Raw genomic sequence first — 19,137 nt, forward strand, 5'->3', positions numbered from 1 at the left:
CAGTAACCTAAGGTGTAACATCCAAGACCTCGGCATGGCATAAACAACCCTTCATCATCTGATCCCAACTACCTTACCGACTCTTATTTTTCCCCCACACCCATTGTTCTAGTTACACACTATATTTTTTTATCCCTTTCCCATACTCTAGGCTTTCACAAATGCATGATGTTGTCCCTGCCATTCTTCCTGTGTGAAATGAACTTCCTCTTTTCCACCTAGCCATCACTCTTAATCATTCTTCACAATTCAGGACAAATGTCACCCGTTTCATCAAGCCTTTCCTGAGTCTTCCAGGCGACCCCAGAGGCTTTGTCAAATAACAGGTAGTACGGTGTACATACCAACTGGATCATGAATTCCTCAAGAGTAATATAGAAATATTATAGACTTTCTATTCTGGTTCAACAATCTCCAAACTAGGGTATCTAATACCTGTTTGATGTGCATGGAGAAAATATTAAAACTTCAATTTAAGTTTTTTATATTTTAAAATATAAAAATTTAGATTTTTCTTCATTGTTTTAAATTTTGATTTATCTAATATTTTATGAAATATACATAATATATACCAGTAGTACATGTATGTAATTTTCAAAAAAGAAACGTATATGGGGGGATGATCACTAATTTTTTTTTTAACTGATAGAAAAGCACAATATAAAGTTTGGCAACCACTGGTCTTGCCTGTTTTTTCTCCAACTATAAAATTCCTTTTCTTGTCCCCAGTCCAGTCTCTAATTTGCTCTTTCAGGGCTTTTTCAGGAATGCAAGTCTGATCCTGTGACCCTCACCTCGAGCTGCTTTGGTGACTTCCCACCCCTATACAACGATTGTGAACTGGTGGCCCCTTGGGTCAAATCTGGACCACAGGCAGGTTTTGTTTTGCCTCAACAATGATTTGTTTGAAAAGAAAATTTCTGACCAATGTTGAAAAATCTTAACATGTCACACACTGACATACACAAACATACTTAACTTTTTCTTAGGAAATTAAAGATCTGGCAACATTGGGCCTGCATTCAAACAAGGCCACAGTTGGCCATGGCTGCTGCCTTCTTTAGATGGGACCTAATTCTCAAGTTCAGCACAATCCCCACCAGACCTTATTGTCTGTCCACACTGACGCCAAGCGTCAGCTGCCATTTGTCATTACTTTCGTGGTATTCTTTCCTCAGAGTTAAGAGAAAAGTGAAATATTCTCATATCCATGTTTATGTTAATTGGGAAAGCAAAAGACAGACTTTTTTAAAGATTTTTTTTATGTATTAACAGAGAGAGAGAGAGAGCAAGAGTACAAGCAGGGAGAGCAGCAGGCAGAGGGAGAAGCAGGCTCCCTGCTGAGCAAGGAGCCCGATGTGGGACTCTATCCCACGACCCTGAGATCATGACCTGAGCTGAAACCAAGAGTTGGACGCTCAACCGACTGAGCCACCCAGGTGCTCCCTATTAGCTCATTTAATCCTCATAACAATCATATAAGATAGGCACTGTTATTCTTTTTTTGTAGCTGAGAACATTGAAGCACACAGGGATAAATAACTTGCCCAGATCACCCAGCTAGGAAGTGGGAATGCAAACAGTGTGTTAGCAGAGACCTTATGAGAGGTACCCTCCACCACTTTTTTCTTTTTTACCTTTTCTCTATAATATTATATTGCCTTACAATAAAACTGTGGGCTTTTTGTTTATCTTTTTTTTTAAAGAATGTGATGTTTGTAGAGCTTATGGATCTAACTATGCTGAATGGCCGCTGAGGTCATGAAAGTTGACAGGCTGACAGTTGCTCTCCTGGACCATGGCTGAAGCTCAGTGAGACTGTTCTCTTGGTAGGGACTTTGCTGAGTTGTCAGCACCAATGATTTCCAGTATGAGGTTTTCAGTACTTCTGAATGAACAGGCTCTGAGAATAAATGCTTTTGCAAAAGCCACTTGACCTCTCCAGGCTTCGACATTTCCTCACTTACAGAACGGAGGTGGCTGGCTTGGATCATCTTTCACATGTCTATTTTTCTACATGAGATTGAGATAAAGGTCATACCATCAACATCATGCCTGCTAATGTCTGCTGTGTTAGTCACATTATATAATTTATCCATTCAAGCCTTTTACTGTATTTAATCCTCATTTTCAGAGAAGGAAACAGAGGTAAAAGAGATAGAATTGTGTGTTGCTTAAGAGCATTGTTTCTTAACAAGACTACCTGTGTTCCTCATCCCCTAACTAAGGAAACATGAGAATATGTCTTACCCTCTTGCTCCTCCTTACATGTGAATTGGGAATATTCTTTTTTTTTTTTTAAGATTTTATTTATTTATTTGAGAGAGAGAGTGTGAGAGAGCACAAGCAGGGGGTAGGGGTAGAGAGGGAGAAGCAGACTCCCCACTGAGGAGGAGCCCAACGTGGGACTCGATCCCAGGACCCCGGGATCATGACCCGAGCCAAAGGCAGACGCTTAACCGACTGAGCCACCCAGGTGCCTGTAAATTGGGAATATTCTAACAGAACCTAGACCACAGGGTTGTTATGAAGATTAAAAAAGACCATGCTTGCAAAGCACTAAATTCAAGTCTGAGAAATAGTAAGCTATTGTTTTTGTATTTGTCTGAAGAGACACTATCAGAAAGTGGTGCCCACCAGGATAAAGCCTAAAGCCAAAGATCATGCCCTTTCCATAGCACCACATACCTCCCTGTCAAGGGATTTCTGAGCTAGAGGTCCTGCTGGTCCTTCAAATCTCAACTACTGTTATCTCCTCCAAGAGCCTTCTCCAAAGCTCACAGTCTGTTTTAAATACCCCTACTCTGTCTTCAAGTAACCTCCATAATATACTCCTCAGAGTCCTTACTTCACTATGTTATAACAGTTGGATAAACTGTCATCTCTCCCACTGGGGTCTGGGGTTATGAGAGTATCTTCAGGACTTCACTCAGTGTCTGTTAAAAATGAATGAATGAGTGGATATATGAATGAACAAATGTATGAATGAATGGCAGTGCTAAGTGGGAAAACAAAGAGCCATCTCCTTTTTAAGACCTCCTCCTTTAAAAAAAAAAAAAAAAAGATTTCATTTATTTATTTGAGAGAGAGAGAATGAGAGAGAGAGGGAGAGCATGAGGGGGGGAGGATCCGAGGGAGAAGCAGACTCCCCACTGAGCAGGGAGCCTGATGTGGGACTCGATCCTGGGACTGTGGGACTCGATCCCGGGACTCCAGGATCATGACCTTAGCCAAAGGCAGTTGTTTAACCAACTGAGCCACCCAGGTGCCCCTAGACCTCCTCCTTTTTAAGACCAGTTCTAATAGCACAAAAAGATGGGTAGTTGTCCAAAGGAGAACGATGAGGTTCTTAAGCCCAGGAGCTATAGATGGAGGTGGAAAATTAAGAAATGAGGTCACAGAGGCACCTGGGTGGCTCAGTTGGTTAAGCAACTGCCGTCAGCTCAGGTCATGATCCTAGAGTCCCGGGATCAAGTCCTGCATCGGGCTCCCTGCTCAGCGGGGAGTCTGCTTCTCCTTCTGACCCTCCTCCATCTCATGCTCTCTGTCTCTCATTCTCTTTCTCTCAAATAAATAAATAAAATCTTTAAAAAAATTAAAAAAAAAAAAAAGAAATGTGGTTACAGATTTATTTCCCAGACTACATATTTTAAGATAGAAATAATAGTGCAGGGGAAATTTGTGTAATCTGATTTGTCATTTGACAATATCAATCATTTTCACAACTAATTCCTCTATTTGTGATTAATCTATATTTTTCGTATCTTTCAACATGGCAGATCTTTGAGGGAAAGATCGAGGAAATGGTGATGTTTAAAATAAGGAGATGTCAGATTAATGGACAGAGAGAAAGGCAAACCAAAGTTCTCCCTTGGGAAACTGGGACCATTTCCCTTTTCAGCAGCTCAGGCTTAGGCAAGTTCTAGCTGTTACTCCCCAGATTCTGCTAGTTTCTCTTTCACTTGATCCAATATTGGTAGTGAGAGGATCTCTTGATCCACTTATGGGTTTGTGACAATAACTTCATATTCAGGTGCCCTGTAGAGAGAATCTTAGGAGCATTTGAGGGTATTACTTTATTTATTTGAGGAGTCAAATGCTCACTTTATTCCTGTGGTTGAGGAGAAGAGGGAGAGAGGGAAGCTTGCCCCATGACTGACAGGGTCCATGTGGAATTAAGGAGCTTCCCAAAGTTCCCCAAATAGCAGTGGGATGCAGTTACCAGAAGGGGAGAGACAAAAACAGGAAATGTCCGTGTCCATATAGAAAAAAATAAGAGCATAGGCTCTGTTTTTCTGAAATTTTTCCTACTGGTACTGCAAGCTATGTCCTTTATGTCACTCATTTCCTTATCTCCCCAGATCTTTCTCTAGCTTTGGAAAGTTTTTCTTTCCGTGTTGCTTACTTTCAAATCTCTTTTCAAGCCAATGTTGCATTTGTTGCTTATGTCCAATCCCCTATTATCTTATCTCCAATAATCCCATTTTTTTCTTCCTCTACATCCTGATTGAAAAGTCAATTTTGAAAACTCAAAATGATTAGAAAGTACACTCAAATTCATGACACCCTATAAGTCATTAGACTTTACAACTGGTATTATATAGTGTTAATTTAAAAAAAATTATTCACAGTTTTAAAAGCCTCAAGTATGAGACTTTGAACAGAGTCAGACATGAATAAATCAGTGTTATCTTGGAAAACCCATGTTTTGGGAACTATTTTACTCATCTGGCAATTTGGAAACTCTATTATTTTCTGGATGGCATTTTTTTTTTTCAAGCTCTTCTTAATTTCCAAAAAACACCCTCCAATCTCTTTCAAAGATTTGTCTCAAGATAGTTGAGTAAGTATAAGAGTTTTCCACATAGTCTAATTAAGAAAGACTCTAGGTCGAAGTTGAATTGGTTGAAAGGAATCTGCCCCTGTGGGTGCCTGCCGTGCTCAGAGCACATGAACCGTAGATGGTCAGGCCAGGAGTAGCATAGCTGTCTGCAGGCTGGGCAGTTTGCCAAGTTATCTCCCCCTGCCTCCTTTGCCTGCTAAGACCATGAAAACATTAGGGATCTTACGGATCACATTGCCCACTATCTTCATTTCACCGAGGAAGAAACCAAGGGCCATAAAGGGGAAGTGCTTTGCCAGTATTACCCAGTAAATTAATGGCCAGGCTAGGAAAGAACTCAGGCCTTCGGACAACAGTCTAGTACTCTTTCCACTATATGCCACACTTTTCCCCTTTCAAGTTCTCCTTTCTCTAACAAACAGTTGAAATGACATCTCCTCTTAGGTCTTGTCTGCCTTCATTCGAGGCTGGTAGGTCTCTCTCCCTCTCAACCTCCCTCCCCCTCTCCCTCCCTCCCTCTCTTTCTCCCTTCTGTCCTTTCTTACATCCTCCCATTTCTTTCCTACTCTGCTAGATACATAATACAGCAGAAAGATGCATAAAATACCTCAAGATTATAAAAACCAATAAAAGAAAATGTAAGGGTCAAATTATAAGGAGAAAGGAATGAGATAAAAAATGTGTATTATATTAAGCTAAATCCTTGGTACAAGGGCAAGTCCCAGATTTGCCTCCAAGAGTTCTAACAGTGAAGACAAAATGCACAGGAGTCTTTCTAATAGATCAATTACTTGAGATGACACAATTATTCTTAGGACTGAAACCAGATGGAAATATTCTTCAGAGATTCCTCATAAGAAAAATATTTGAAGATTTTTTTTCTCCCCCTTTAGGTTATCTGGCCGGGAACAGGCCGAAAAGATAAGTCCTTAGGAGTTTAATTGGTATTCACCGTTAGTAAGTCTTCGCCCAAGTCACAAAGGAGGTAAAAGGCCCTCCTAAAGCTTACATGATAGAGTGACCTCCATGCTCTTCCAAAGGCCCAGTCACTGTCTTCTGCCCTGCCACAATGACTCCAACAGGTGAAGGTTGGATCATGGTAGGGAAGAGACCCACTGAGACCCTTGCCTTTCTTGAGGCCTCCTGTAGAGTCTGAACTGGGACCCATAAAGAGAGAGCAGGAGAGGGTTTGGGTATTTCTTGCTAATTCAAAGAAGTTTATTCATTGTTAGACACTTTCCATGCATCTTCTCTTTTTCTATTAACACAGATAATGAGGAGTAAATGCAAATTCCTAACAGCCAGGTCGTTAATACATCTATTCATATATAGAGAGAGGAAGATCAGAATGAGAATGTAGAGGTGAGATCTTGAGGTTTCCTTTCACACACAGGTTGTCCAATATCCCCCCAGGAGCTCTATGGTCTTAATAGCAATGATGAAAAATCTGCTTTCATTATCAAATAGCATTCTTTGGGGTTTTGATTTATATCTCAAACAAATTTTTGTACTACAGAATAATTCTGTGTATTGACTGTATATAGGGGAAGTGTATCAGAATACATCTGAAATAAAGAAAGCAGAAGACAGGTAGAAGCCCATCAGCCCATTGATCTTTCCCAGAAAGGCCCTGAGTCCCCAACGGCCCCAAGACAAACTCATTCCCTGGACCTTCCTTGCCCTCTGCTATTCACTACCAAAGTAAAGAGTCTTGGCTTATAGACTCAGATGGTTCCAGACAGGAAGTCTTGAATGAGGCAGGCACGTGCTCACAGTGTTGTGAAAACCCCAGGGTAAAACTGGACTTGTGAAAGTCCAGTCTTATTATTTTCTTAAGTCAAATTTCTTCCTCTTGAACTGCTGTGCTCACTGCTCATATACTTAAACTTTTGTAGGTATCAATTTTGGAGTGTGACTTTATTTTTACCTAATTATTTGCACTTCTCTTATTTACATAAAATAGTCAATGTCTTTTATATTTACTTCAATTCCCTCCAAAATCAATAAAGAACATTTGTCAGTATAATAAGATCTTTTAAGACAGGTCTATTTGGGAAAGGGTCTGAGGTATCACAGACCCACCCCAAAATTCGGGGTCAAGAGAAGGAGATACTCAGAATTCTGATAAGGAGAGTGGGGATACTACCCTGGGCATCCCAAAGCATCACTGGAGGGCAGTGGGTAGCAGGATCAGAAGGTGGGTGCCTGGCTCAGCTTGTTCCTTCCACTGTGTGGGAGAGGGCTCAGTCCTGCCAGAGTCTTTAAGGAAGCCCTGGGCCTCAACGTCCCTGTTCCAACCAAAAACCTCGTGAGGAGGTGGAGAGCCATCTCTATTCTGTCAGTTTTTGCTCAGGAAAGGGTTAGGGGTTGGCTAAAGGTTCCTTGGCCTCTTTGGTTTATCAATAAATTATGTCTATGAGAAAAAAATAATTCTTCCTAGGATTTAGAATTTTCAAAGAAGTCTAAAGTGAAGATGTTCAGGAACCAAATATTGATTTTTCTTCTCTATGGCAGTTATCAGTTTATGGATGAGTTTTTAATATGCAATATTAAGAAGACAAAAAAGCATTTCTCTTTCACAAAACAATATGCTGTCCACTTTTTGAAAATATCTCCAATAAACAGAGCTATGCAACTCTGGGGCAACGTGGCAGTTTGTGGTCATTTGTTACAGCAGTTCTAGCAAATGAATACAATAAAAAAAAAATCATCATCCCTGCCCTTAAGGAAATTTATAATCTCCTACATGGAAGTGGATGGCTCAGGCAGGGCCTTAAGAGCTACGCTAACTAGAGCTTCAAGAGCGTCAGAAGCAAGAGTGAGAGATCATCTCTGTGAACAGGAAAAGCCTCAAGTAGGTAGTAGCTTGTGAATATCCAAAGAGTGGACTAAATTCGACAGGTAGAAATGGGGAGTTTGTCATGGAATGGTATCTCGAGTAGAGGGAATTATGGGAGAAAAAGAGCCAAAACTTAAGATGTTCAGAGGATCTCAAATGATTCAGCTTGTTTAAATTCCACCTATGGAATAGAGTTCTAGAAAAGCAGGTAAGTATTATTAGAAACAATGTGTGTATTTTAACATATTTCTGTGCCAGAGAAATTGAGCTGGTATCAAGATCATCCAGCTCAGTACTGTTATTTTATACATAGAAAAGGAAATTAAAGGATGGATCTACTTTCCCCAAGGTCAGATAGCTAGGTCTGGAATAAAGTTAGTACTAAAATCCAAATCTTTTACTTAGTAATTGAGTCATCTTTACAGTAAATTTATGTCTTTCAAATACTGCTTACTCTCTGGCCTAACTTTTTAAAATTTTACTACTAAATATCAATTAACTGTTACTTTTTGAGCCTCAGTTATTTGTATTCAATAGTAATTACCTATCTGGTTATGGGTCAGAAACACACACAATAAATCTTTTCATAAAGATTCCTAGTGGTGTTGCTGGGCACCCTCCCAACCTTCCCCTCCATCTTTCCCAACCTTCTATAGCCCCTAAAATAAGTCTAGAAAAGTCACCATTTAGAATGTTTTATTTTTAATATTATGCTACATATGAAATCTTTCAATAGAGAAAACTAAAAATAGAAAACTGACCCATTATCTCACTACTCTGCTAATTCCTGTTGACTTTTTTTTAATGAAATACAAATACATCATAAGAAAAATCAAATACTTCAGAAAAACAAACAGTATAAATAAGAAGTAGGAGCTCTGCTTAGTCTGCTCCCAGGTCTTTCTCCACACGTACATCACCAACGAATTCTTGTTTGTCTTTCCAGAAAAAAAAATTATGTGCAATTGTAAATGTTTTTCTTAATGTAACACTATACACAATGTGCTGTGCCTTACTTTTTTATTTTCCTTAAAGATATATCTGGAATCCTTCAATATTACAACCTACAGAACCATTTCTTTTAGCAAAGCTTTATAATAGACCATTATAAAGATGTGTCATCATTTAGTTAACCAGCCCCCCATTATTTCCAGTGTTTTGTTATTATAAACTGCTGAACCATATCTTGTACATACATCTAGAATGTTTTTGTTTTGTTTTTTTACATCTAGAATGTTTTTGCAAGTATATCTTCAGAATAAGTTCCTAGTTGTAGAATTACTAGGAATTATCATGCGATATTCCCAGCTAAAGACCCTTTAATACCCTGCTGCAGGTAGAATCAAATCCAAATATCTTTATTACCAAGTTGCCAAGACCTGGCCTGCTTGTCTCTTTAACCTGTCAGTTACTCTTTATTTATAACCTGGGGACACACCAACCTTTTGCCCTTACTCCTGCAAACTCCTTTCTTACCCCACAACTTTTGTACTTGCTCTTGCTTCTTGTAACTTTCTGCAAGATGTGGCTGCCTCTTTGCCACTCTGGTTTCAAATCAAAATCATCTTCTCTGTGAGGCCTAAAAGGGCTTAAATGAGCACTTCTATCCCTTACCGTCATACTGATTTTCTTTTTTTCCTTTTTTTTTTTTTTAAGATTTATTCATTTTTGAGAGAGAGAGAAAGTGTTTGTTTTTGGGGGGGGCTGGGGGGGGGGGGGGGGGGCGGTTAGCAGGCCGGGAGGGAGGGGCAGGGGAGAGACAGTCTTTTTTTTTTTTTTAAGATTTTATTTGTTTATTTGAGACAGAGCACGAGATGAGCGTGGGTCAGAGGGAGAAGCAGACTCCCTGCTGAGCAGGTAGCCCGATGTGGGGCTCAATCCCTGGACCCTGAGATCATGACCGACTGAGCCACTCAGGAGCCCCCGGAAGAGACAGTCTTAGGCAGATTCTGCTAAGCCTAGAGTCTGTTTGGGGGCTGGATCTCATGATCCTAAGATCACTCACTACCTGAGCTGAAACCAAGAGTCTGAGGCTTTTTTTTTTTTTTAAGATTTTATTTATTTATTTATTTGACAGAGAAAGGCACAGTGAGAGAGGGAACACAAGCAGGGGGAGTGGGAGAGGGAGAAGTAGGCTTCCCGTGGAGCAGGGAGCCTGATGTGGGGCTCGATCCCAGGACCCTGAGATCATGACCTAAGCCGAAGGCCGATGCTTAACGACTGAGCCACCCAGGCGCCCCTGATTAATTTTCATTCTAGCGCTTCACTCTGTACGAAATTATTTTGTCTTGCCCTCTGAAATGTGAGCTCCAAAAGAGCAAGTGCCCTATCTCATTTCTTCTCCACTGAGTCTCAAGAGCTCATATCTGGTGAATAAATGGTTAGAGGGTAAATGGGTTTAAAATGACCAAATAGGTGGCCAAATTGCTTTTGGGATGGTCACTGGTTTTTACTGCCACTGGCAGTGCCTGAATACGCTTGGAAGCACTTAGTACTACCAAGCATTTATCATTTTTTGTAGTTGTCCATTTTAAAGGTCAAAAATAGGGACATATCTCCCATGTCAGAGTAATTTTTCTTTAGACACTGTTAAGAACAAATCAGATATTTTAACATAACCTCATATCCATCTTTGAAAAATAAACAGGCAATAACAACCATTATTTGAGTGAGAAACAGAGTAAATGAGAATGTTTCATATTGGTTGGAAATTGATGTGATGACTCGTAAGGGCACTGAATTTGAAAATCAAATCTTTTTAAAGATTTTATTTATTTATTTGAGACAGAGAGAATGAGATACAGAGAGCATGAGAGGGAGGAGGGTCAGAGGGAGAAGCAGACTCCCTGCCGAGCAGGGAGCCCGATGCGGGACTCGATCCAGGGACTCCAGGATCATGACCTGAGCCGAAGGCAGTCGCTTAACCAACTGAGCCACCCAGGCGCCCTGAAAATCAAATCTTTTTAAGACTAAAGATTTATCCTTGCAATATACAGTAAAACGTCTGCTGGAATTTGATTCCTTTCTCACTTCCCTCCCTTCTTTCATTTATTTAATCAATCACTCATTCATCTTACAAATATTTATTGATTGCTCACAGGCCTAGGTACTGTAGAAAATCTTTCTCTCATCAGACCACACCCATCTTCTAGGTCAATATCACCTGGCCTTTATTTTTAAATTCATTCTGACTTGTACTGCAGAATTATCTAGAATGACAACCCTGAAATGGAGAGACAAGGAAAGTCTATACCTGAAATCTTTTTGGGAGGATCACCTTACAAGTTATTGTTAATCATCAACCAATCTAGCCTTTTAAGTAATATTGTATTGGATTTAAAAAACCCTTTCTTTAATTTCTTGTTATATCTTCCTCCTTTACAGAGATATTTCTCCCAGTTCCCACTTTTCATAGTTTCCAGGTAACCTAACTTTACTTACTCCAACCCTCTACTTGGACTACAGGTGAGATGGGGAAATGAGCACGGAGTAAGGAAGGGAATTTTCTTCTTGGTCCTAATGTCCACCTAATTTTTAAAGCATAGGTTCCTTATTACATGGGGCTTGCAATTACATCCATAAATTAATTATTAGGTAACTCCATGTCTCCTATACCTCATTTTTTCCGAACCTGTGGGTAATGAGTGGAGGGACGGCCGGAGTAGAAAATCCTTTACCTCCTGAGAATAAGGAGGGGTGTAAAAAGAAGCTGAGTTTAGGACACTGCTATGAGACTGGGGTTTCAGTAGGGGTCAACATTGCATTTAGCCTTCTCCTCAACACTATTCTGTTCCACCTACCCGTGAAATATATAAAACGAAATTTTACATATAAATAAAGTTTTTGCATTGGACCAGCTGGTCCAGTTCTCCTATCTGCTAACTTCCTTCCCCCCTTTGTCTCAGTTCATTAAGTCTACCTCTTGCCGTACCCAAACCCTCCACCTAGTAGCGTCTCTCCCTCTTCCGGCTACTGGTCGCTCTCCACCTTCCATCTCCTCACCCCAGCATCCCCAGCCCGCGAGTGATCGAGGAGATCTGGGGGCTGCCGGGCCCCAGGTTTGCGGTAGTCAAAGCCATAGCTCTGGGGTGGGGGATCCCGAGAGTATGGCGGGGGCAAGAAGGTGGAAAGCGCGTTCCTCTTACGTGTGATCGCAGCACAAATTTGCCTGGAGTTCTCCTGGCGAAAGAGCGGGCAGGTTTCACTGTTTCTTAAACGCCTACTAGCCAAGCTTGCAGGTCCGCGCGCCTGACGGCTGCGCCTGGCAAGCCGAAACTACGTTCAGAGGCAAGGCTAGGCTGCCCACGAGGTTGGGATTGGGGATTGTGAATGACCTCGAGGCCGCTTCCTCCTTCTCGTCACCCTTCCTCCACTCCCCTAGTCACCTTCGCGTCAGCAAAACTGCCCTTCAGGGCGAGAGGTCTCGCTTTCTCTCTCTCGCAAAGGGTTAATTTTCTGATCGCACGAGGGGGAGGAGATTTCCCTGTAGACAAGTAAAAAGGGTGATGGACAAACGTGCGGGCACTAAGACCGCAAGGCATTCATTTCCTCCGCCGGTGGATGCGGACGCCGGGAGGAGGAGAGCGCCGAAGCGAGGACCTGGGAGCCTTGGCACAGGCAATGCTCAACCCTGGATGTAGCTGAGAGAGGCTGGGAGAGGCCGGCCCGCGGAGATCCAGCCGCCGGGGGAAGACCTAGGGGGGTGGGTGGGGAAAACAGGAGAGCATTCGAAATCAAGCGCTTTACAGATTATTTTATTTTGTGTAGAGAACACATAGCGACTCCGAAGATCAGCCCCAATGAACATGTCAGTGTTGACTTTACAAGAATATGAATTCGAAAAGCAGTTCAACGAGAATGAAGCCATCCAGTGGATGCAGGAAAACTGGTAGGTGATGGTTTCGCGTGATACTCTTCCCGGGAGCCCTGCGCGTCTTCCCGCTGTGCCTTAATGTCGGTGTTTTCTGTCTGGGGCGTGAATGGAGCGATGAATCGCAGGCAGCAGAGAAGCTGGTCGCTGAGTTCCCGGGTCTCCCGGGTGCCGGAACCACTGGGGCTGCATGAAGCGCGTGGGTCTGTGAGTGCCCCTGTGTGAACCGTGGCTACACATACATCTTTAACATAGATTATATAACATAGAACATACATGAGTATATAGAGTAGATGTCTGCGCGACACGGAAGGCGGGAGAGATGCTACAGTCCAGATTCCCTACCTGTGCTACCTTCTGATTTTCATCTAGATTTGGGTTTTCTAGCTTGGCCTCCCGCAAGCTGAGTGTGAGAGGCAGTGGAGGAAGGACCCAGGCTTCTGCTCCATTTAACCCTCTCCCGCCTGCGCTCTCTGGTCCTCGCCCTCTCTCCATCCCCCGTGTCCTTCCTTTCTCCTTGCAGCCCTCCTACTTCACTGCCCTACTCTCTGGGGCTCCCCGGCCGGATTTCTCCTTTCCTGGACCCCTTTCCCCACGCGGATCCCTTTCCGGTTTCATTAAGAGGCGGGGGCGGAGGGGGAGGGGACAATGAAAACAGTAATAAAAATGAATGAACCCGAGCAAGTGAAGCCACGCCATTATTAAGTTTCTGTTTTACGGAAAGGCCTTTTGGACACACTCAGTTCTAATTCAGTAGGAAGCTGTTGATTGGAGTTGAGACAGAGATCAAAAATCCCTCGGTCCGCAGAGTCCTTGGGGGCTCTTCCCCAAACTTCTAATAGGGAAAGAGTTTTGCTTGTTTAGTGTGTTCCCTCCGCCAGTCCTTTTGAAAATCCCTGTGTGGGAGGCGATCCTGTGTCACCTTGCAATATTTAACAGGGGAGGGTGTGCCCATCTCTCTTCTTCCTTGTAGACCGAGCTGCCGTGGCAGACATGCCGGTCCTCTCCTTAAGCCCGGGGCTGGCGATCAGTAAAGTGCACGCTCAACGCACCCCGGAGCTGGGCAGTGGCCTGCAGCCTCCTGGGTGCTCGATGGGAGGGTCGGACTGAGGGGCTCTCCGGAGCCAAGGGATCCTGCCCGCCGCCGCGTGCGCGAGCGCGCGTGCCCCGCGCCGTCACGACCTGCCTTCCCTCCCCCCTCTCATCAATGGGAAACCAAAGACGCGGGCGCGCGGGGGGCCGGGGCTGGCTGGTACGGTAGGAGGGGGTGCCGCGGGCCGGAGCTGGTGGAGGGAGGTTCAACTTCCTTTCCTCCGGTCCCCAGGTGTTGTGACTGGCCCTTGAAGGCTTGGCCGCGGTGCCTGCCTCCTCCCGTCCCGCTGGCCCGCCCGAGGCCCGCTGGCCATTTGCGGCTGTAGCCCGGCCGAGCCCGCCCCCTGCGCGCTGCGCGCGGGCTGGGCCCGGCCTGTTGGGGGCGGGTGCGGAGGGCACGGCGCACTCACGCCCGCTGCGGCTGGGCTGGGGACTGCACGGGGTGCGGGGCGTTTGGGGGCCCGAGAGCCCCGTCTGGCCGGAGCCGGAAGCCAGCAGGCGGACGCGATCCGCCCCGAAGCCCTGGAAGTGCGGCGGGCACTTGGGGCGCGGGGCTGGGGCCCCTCCTGGGCCGGCGAGCGCCGAGGGTGGGTCCGGAAGGTGGTGGTACACCTCGAGGCCGACCCCGTGGGAGTGCAGACATTGAAAGGCCTTTGGCGCCTGGGGAGGCCGACCCCTCTCGGGGCCCTGCGGCCTGGGGACCTTCTCCGGAGGCACTTCCTCCTCCCGCCTAGAGGGTGGTGCTGAAGGCGGGGCGGGGGCGGGGGCCCGAGGCCGCGGGCGCTCGGAGCTGCCAGGCGGGCCCCCTGAGCGGCTGGATCATCTCTGCAGCTGTTTGTCCGGTTCTCTTGCCACCCCACTCGAGCCCATCTTCTTCCCCCATGAGCGCTGTGTGCTGTTTTCTAGCCTCCCTTGTCTTCAGCTTGGTGCACCTTTATTGAACCTGCCTTTCTGGAGCCGGCGTCCCCTCGCCTTGGCTGCCCCCATTCACGGTCGGCCAACCCTCCCTTGCACCGCCGCGATCGATAGTGCCTCTTATTTACCGGTTGCCTTTTCTCTGAGGCCAGGTAACCGTTTCCCGCCTCTTTTATGCATTCACTCAACAAGTACACAATGAGCCAGACAGGGCCTTGCCCTCACCCGGACCGAAAATGGCAAAAATGCGCCAAGTTCTTTTCTCCTGTTGAGCTCTCATCACTGTATTCCTTCTAGCTCTTTAGGGACCGTTCTTCTGGCAACATCTTTCCTAGCTTTTATTTATATGCATGAATTTTTACATGTCTGCCGGTGCCTCCTTCCTTCCAGACCGTCAGCTCTCTAGGGCATGGTTCTTGTCTCATTCGGAGCACGCTGAAGAGAGCTTTGTACATGGCAGATGCTGGGGAAGATGCTTATCCAGTGAGTTAAAATGATTACTGGTGCCCATTTTATTGCCAGGTCTACCTGTTAATACCTGAAGTTTAACATATTTGGCCTCCCCCTGAGTTTGAATGCTATGTCATAGGCACGTACTGGGATTTTTCCCTTCCTGACTTTTTCTTTGTTGACCCTATTTTTTTAGCTTGCCTTTTGCAGTCAAAAAGCTCTACTGGCTGTTTCTCTTTCCTTGCAGGTCTTCCCGACCTTAATTGTCTTGCTTTCTCCTTTTTATCCCCTATTCCAGAGGGGGTGCATCTCTCCCGGTATCCTGGGGGTCCAATTTTCTAAGCCTTCCCCACCAAAATCCCAACAGCAAAAAGTCTCGGCCAAGGTGCGTAAGAAAACGATTTTCTTTTTTCTTTCCCTTCTTAACAGGAGTAGGGAGCTCCATAACCAAGGCTTAAACCCTCTTGGGGGCAGGGGAAGTTTAGGAAACCAAAGCTTTACCTTTACAAAATGGTTTGAAATAGCTTCTGGGTGACAAACACAATATTGTGAAGCATCTACTCTGTCTTTTGAGCAGTCATTTGCACTTGTCCTTAAGAATGTCTTAGGGCCTCAAACAAAGCTTGTTAATGTAGAGAATTATAACTTCTCTCTCAAAAAAGAGCTACCCGGTCCTTTGAAGAATTGTGAGAAAGGCCAGGAGTGCTGTTTTGTCAGTATGCTGTCTGTGCGCTCCGTAGCATTATTTAAGAGAACCTTAAATAAGAGTAGTTTATTAGCCATATCCTATATTCCATATTCATTACCTTATTACATATTAATGTTATGGTCCCCTTATTTTGGAGTGGTATTTGTGTAAACACTAAAGTGTTCAACTGTGGCAAGTTTATCAGGCTTATTGCTGCCTTAAATGATTAACCCTATACTCATTGTTCTAAACACAGGATAGGTACATAGACCTTTTTAATTTTCTAGCAAATAGTTTCATGTATAATAGAGCAGCAGTTGAAATGAATGCAAAGTCATAAATATATTTCCTTGGAGAATCCTCCTGAGACCTCATCTTGAAACTACACGGCAAGTTAAAAATATCTCCAGTAATGTTATCCGGTAAATAGGACTTTATTAGACGAGGTAGAGGTAGAGAAAAAATGCTTGCTTCTAGCTCAGTAGCATTTTTGACTTCCAATTTTACACTGAAGAGCCCTGTCTGTGATTTTACAACATTGAAAAGAAAGGCATTTTGTCCCTTAAGGAGATGTCTCGCCTTTACCTGTTATGGCCACTAATAGCTGACTTAATTTATAAGTGCTGCTAGCAAGGAAGCGAAATCACATAGTGACTGGTAAGGCAAGGTGACATAAAATTCATTGAGTGAGAAGGGCAGCTGGGCTCTGCCTTCTCTTTCAGCAGCCTGCCAGGTTCGTGCTAACAGCGGTGGATGCTAGTTAGTCGCTCCAGTTGTAATTGTCTGGCCAATGATGATTATCTTCTGATGTCGGCTGACAGGGTGTTCACCAATAGGAAAAGAGGAGGCCTGTGCTGACTGCTGTAACATTATGGCTGTGAGGTGACGTCATCACAGGGCTTGCCTAGAACCTCGTGAAGCCCTCCCCTGCTCCCCTCTGGCATCCTTCACGTATCCAGCCTTTCAATGCTTTGTATATTTTTCTGACTTTCTCCACTACCCCCACTGAGGTATTTATTGGTTATAAGGCTGTTATTGTTTACATTTTGTGTTCTGTATTTTAGGGTCTACAGGGTAGTGTAGGAATTTTTAAGATTAAATACTACCCAAGAAAACCTTTTTATCCGCAAATTTGTTTTTACTAAGACAAAAATTAGAAGAAACACTATTTAAAAGGAATTGTACATTGTTATATGTGAGGCTCAGAAAGTAACATGAGGTACAGTTTCTGTATTTAAGAACATTATAAGCCTGACTTAGTATTTTACTCAAAATATAGCATCATAAGGCATGTCAAACTTTTAAAATGCAGGCAGAGTATTAAGCTGTTGTTTCTCATGTAGTGACAATTGTTCTGAATGGATCCCTAAAATCCTTGAAATCTGCTATATTCGTTTATAAGAAAAATGGCTGGAGAATAGTGCAGTCTGCTCTCCTGAAACAGGAAAGGCCAGAGTCTCATTTAATCAGCGCCACCACAGCGACTACAGATTTGGTCAGCTATCTAGGAAAATACTATGTCCACATAATACTCATGTTTCTTGCCACTTTGGGGAATCACAGTTCATATTAGTTTTAGGATTGAAAAGTCCTAAGTGTGAGGAATTTAGCATGTCATTCAATAAACTTTAAAGAGCACTGGGATATTGGCCTAATAGCACTAGGTTAAGAATGAGAAGACTGAGAAAATGTATAGAGAAGAAAAATATGATCTATGTTATGGTGTTAGAAAATGAAATGTGTGGTAACTATGATCTGAACTTTTATGTATCTTTTTAGAAAAGATGTATTTTCGTGCAGTCCTTGGTGTTTTAGGATTCCCAGGGATAATGGAAATTATTTTATAATCATATTATCCATCCCTGTATTTGCATTAGTTATAAATAGTATATGATGATAAAATTTTTACATAGGGCCTTTTGTTAAATTGAAGGTTGAATTTTGTGAAGAAGGCTTGTTGCTTGTTGCTTTTAATGTTAGATGATGATAATTCTAAGGGTATCAGGATCACATTGTCATTTAACTCCAGTGTCTGAACCCACTCCAGATCTAAGAGTTGCTTTGCATACTTCTTGAAAGAAGATTCTTTCAAGTTAGACAGTGGAAAAGCTGTGGGGTTGGAGGTGAGGGATGGAGACTTTTAGAAATACTCAGGAGGGCATAAAATAACCATCTAGTCAGTCTTTAGCCAACAAAGCAAAATGAAGGAGTATGGCACTATTCAGTTAATTCAAGATTCATCTTTGCTTCAGTGATCTGGATATTTTAGGTACAAGTATTTTTTTTTCTTTTGAGGATACTTGAAATATGTTTAATAATAGATAACCAACATTCTCTTTTTATTCTTATTTGCATTTATCCTATGTGGAATTTACTCCAGCCCATAAGTTTTTGTTTCTTCAGTCTCTTCTGAGATATCTTTTTCTTCTGTGCAACCTCCTCTTCTGGTTTAGGAACAACCAGCTCTTTTTCAGTAAGGATCATCTAGGTGTGGCAAGGAGAGCTCATGTGTGGGTTAATCCGACCATGAGCCCTGTACGTTCTACGCTGCATCTTGGGGACTTTGTTCACCCGGATGTGCTCAATGACCAGAGAATCAACATCTAAACCCTTAAGTTCAGCATTACTCTCTGCATTTTTAAGCATGTGCAGTAAAAATTCAGCACTCTTCTTGGGCCACCAGCCCTGTGTCCAGCCCCACTGTTTGGCCTGGGCACACCTACCAACTCCACCATTGTAGCGACAGAATGGCACACACTGCTTCTGCAAAGTGACATCCTTCAGATACTTGGTGGCTTTTCGGATATGCATACCCTTGATAGCCTGGGCAGTTTCACGTGTGTTCCTAAAGTGAACACGCAGATTTGAACCTCTTGATTTGCATGATTTTGTAGAGGTTTCGGGGTCAAGCATTTTCAGAGGTCACCTCAGGCCTCTTAGGGGAAGAGGAGGGTCCAAGTATTTTCTAATATGAATTATGTAAACATCATCTCAATGATCCACTTAATTTTTCATGTATGGACATAGGTGAGCTGGGCTGCCCTTTATTAATAGGAACCAGACAACAGTCCACAAACTTGGCCTTAGCTCTTTACCTGTTCTGTCTTCTAGTCCCTACCTTCAAGTCTTCCTGCTCCCATTTACTTTCCACTTATCTTTGTTAAAAGAGCACAGGCATTTACGTAGAGAAGTTACCTATGTATACCACAGATAGATATTTCTATTGATAACGCTAGAAAACCTGAATGAAAATAGAACGTGGCTTTTTTTTTTAAGATGTTTTATTTATTTATTTGAGAGAGAGAGTGAGCAAGTGAGAGAGAGCACGAGCAGAGGGAGAAGGAGAAGCAGACTCCCCACCAAGCAGGGAGCCAGATGTGGGGCTTGATCCCAGGACCCTGAGATCATGACCTGAGCCGAAGGCAGACGCTTAACTGACT

At 43.5% G+C, this 19,137-nt stretch overlaps 1 protein-coding gene and 1 pseudogene across 1 annotated transcript in view; one reads left to right on the forward strand and one right to left on the reverse strand.

Annotated features, from left to right (window-relative positions):
• Positions 1–12,222: 12,222 nt before the first annotated feature.
• The window catches only part of ELOVL6 (ELOVL fatty acid elongase 6), a 129,427-nt gene continuing 122,512 nt past the window's right edge, over positions 12,223–19,137 (forward strand). Inside the window, exons 1-2 of the mRNA XM_021684525.1 lie at positions 12,223–12,299; positions 12,450–12,570. Coding sequence (XP_021540200.1) covers positions 12,482–12,570 — 89 coding nt within the window. The 5' untranslated portion in view covers positions 12,223–12,299; positions 12,450–12,481. The remainder of the gene's footprint in view (positions 12,300–12,449; positions 12,571–19,137) is intronic.
• LOC110575540 lies at positions 18,053–18,523 on the reverse strand (annotated as a pseudogene).

This window comes from Neomonachus schauinslandi, chromosome 2 (assembly GCF_002201575.2).
Source record: "Neomonachus schauinslandi chromosome 2, ASM220157v2, whole genome shotgun sequence".
In the NCBI taxonomy this organism is placed as follows: domain Eukaryota; kingdom Metazoa; phylum Chordata; class Mammalia; order Carnivora; family Phocidae; genus Neomonachus; species Neomonachus schauinslandi.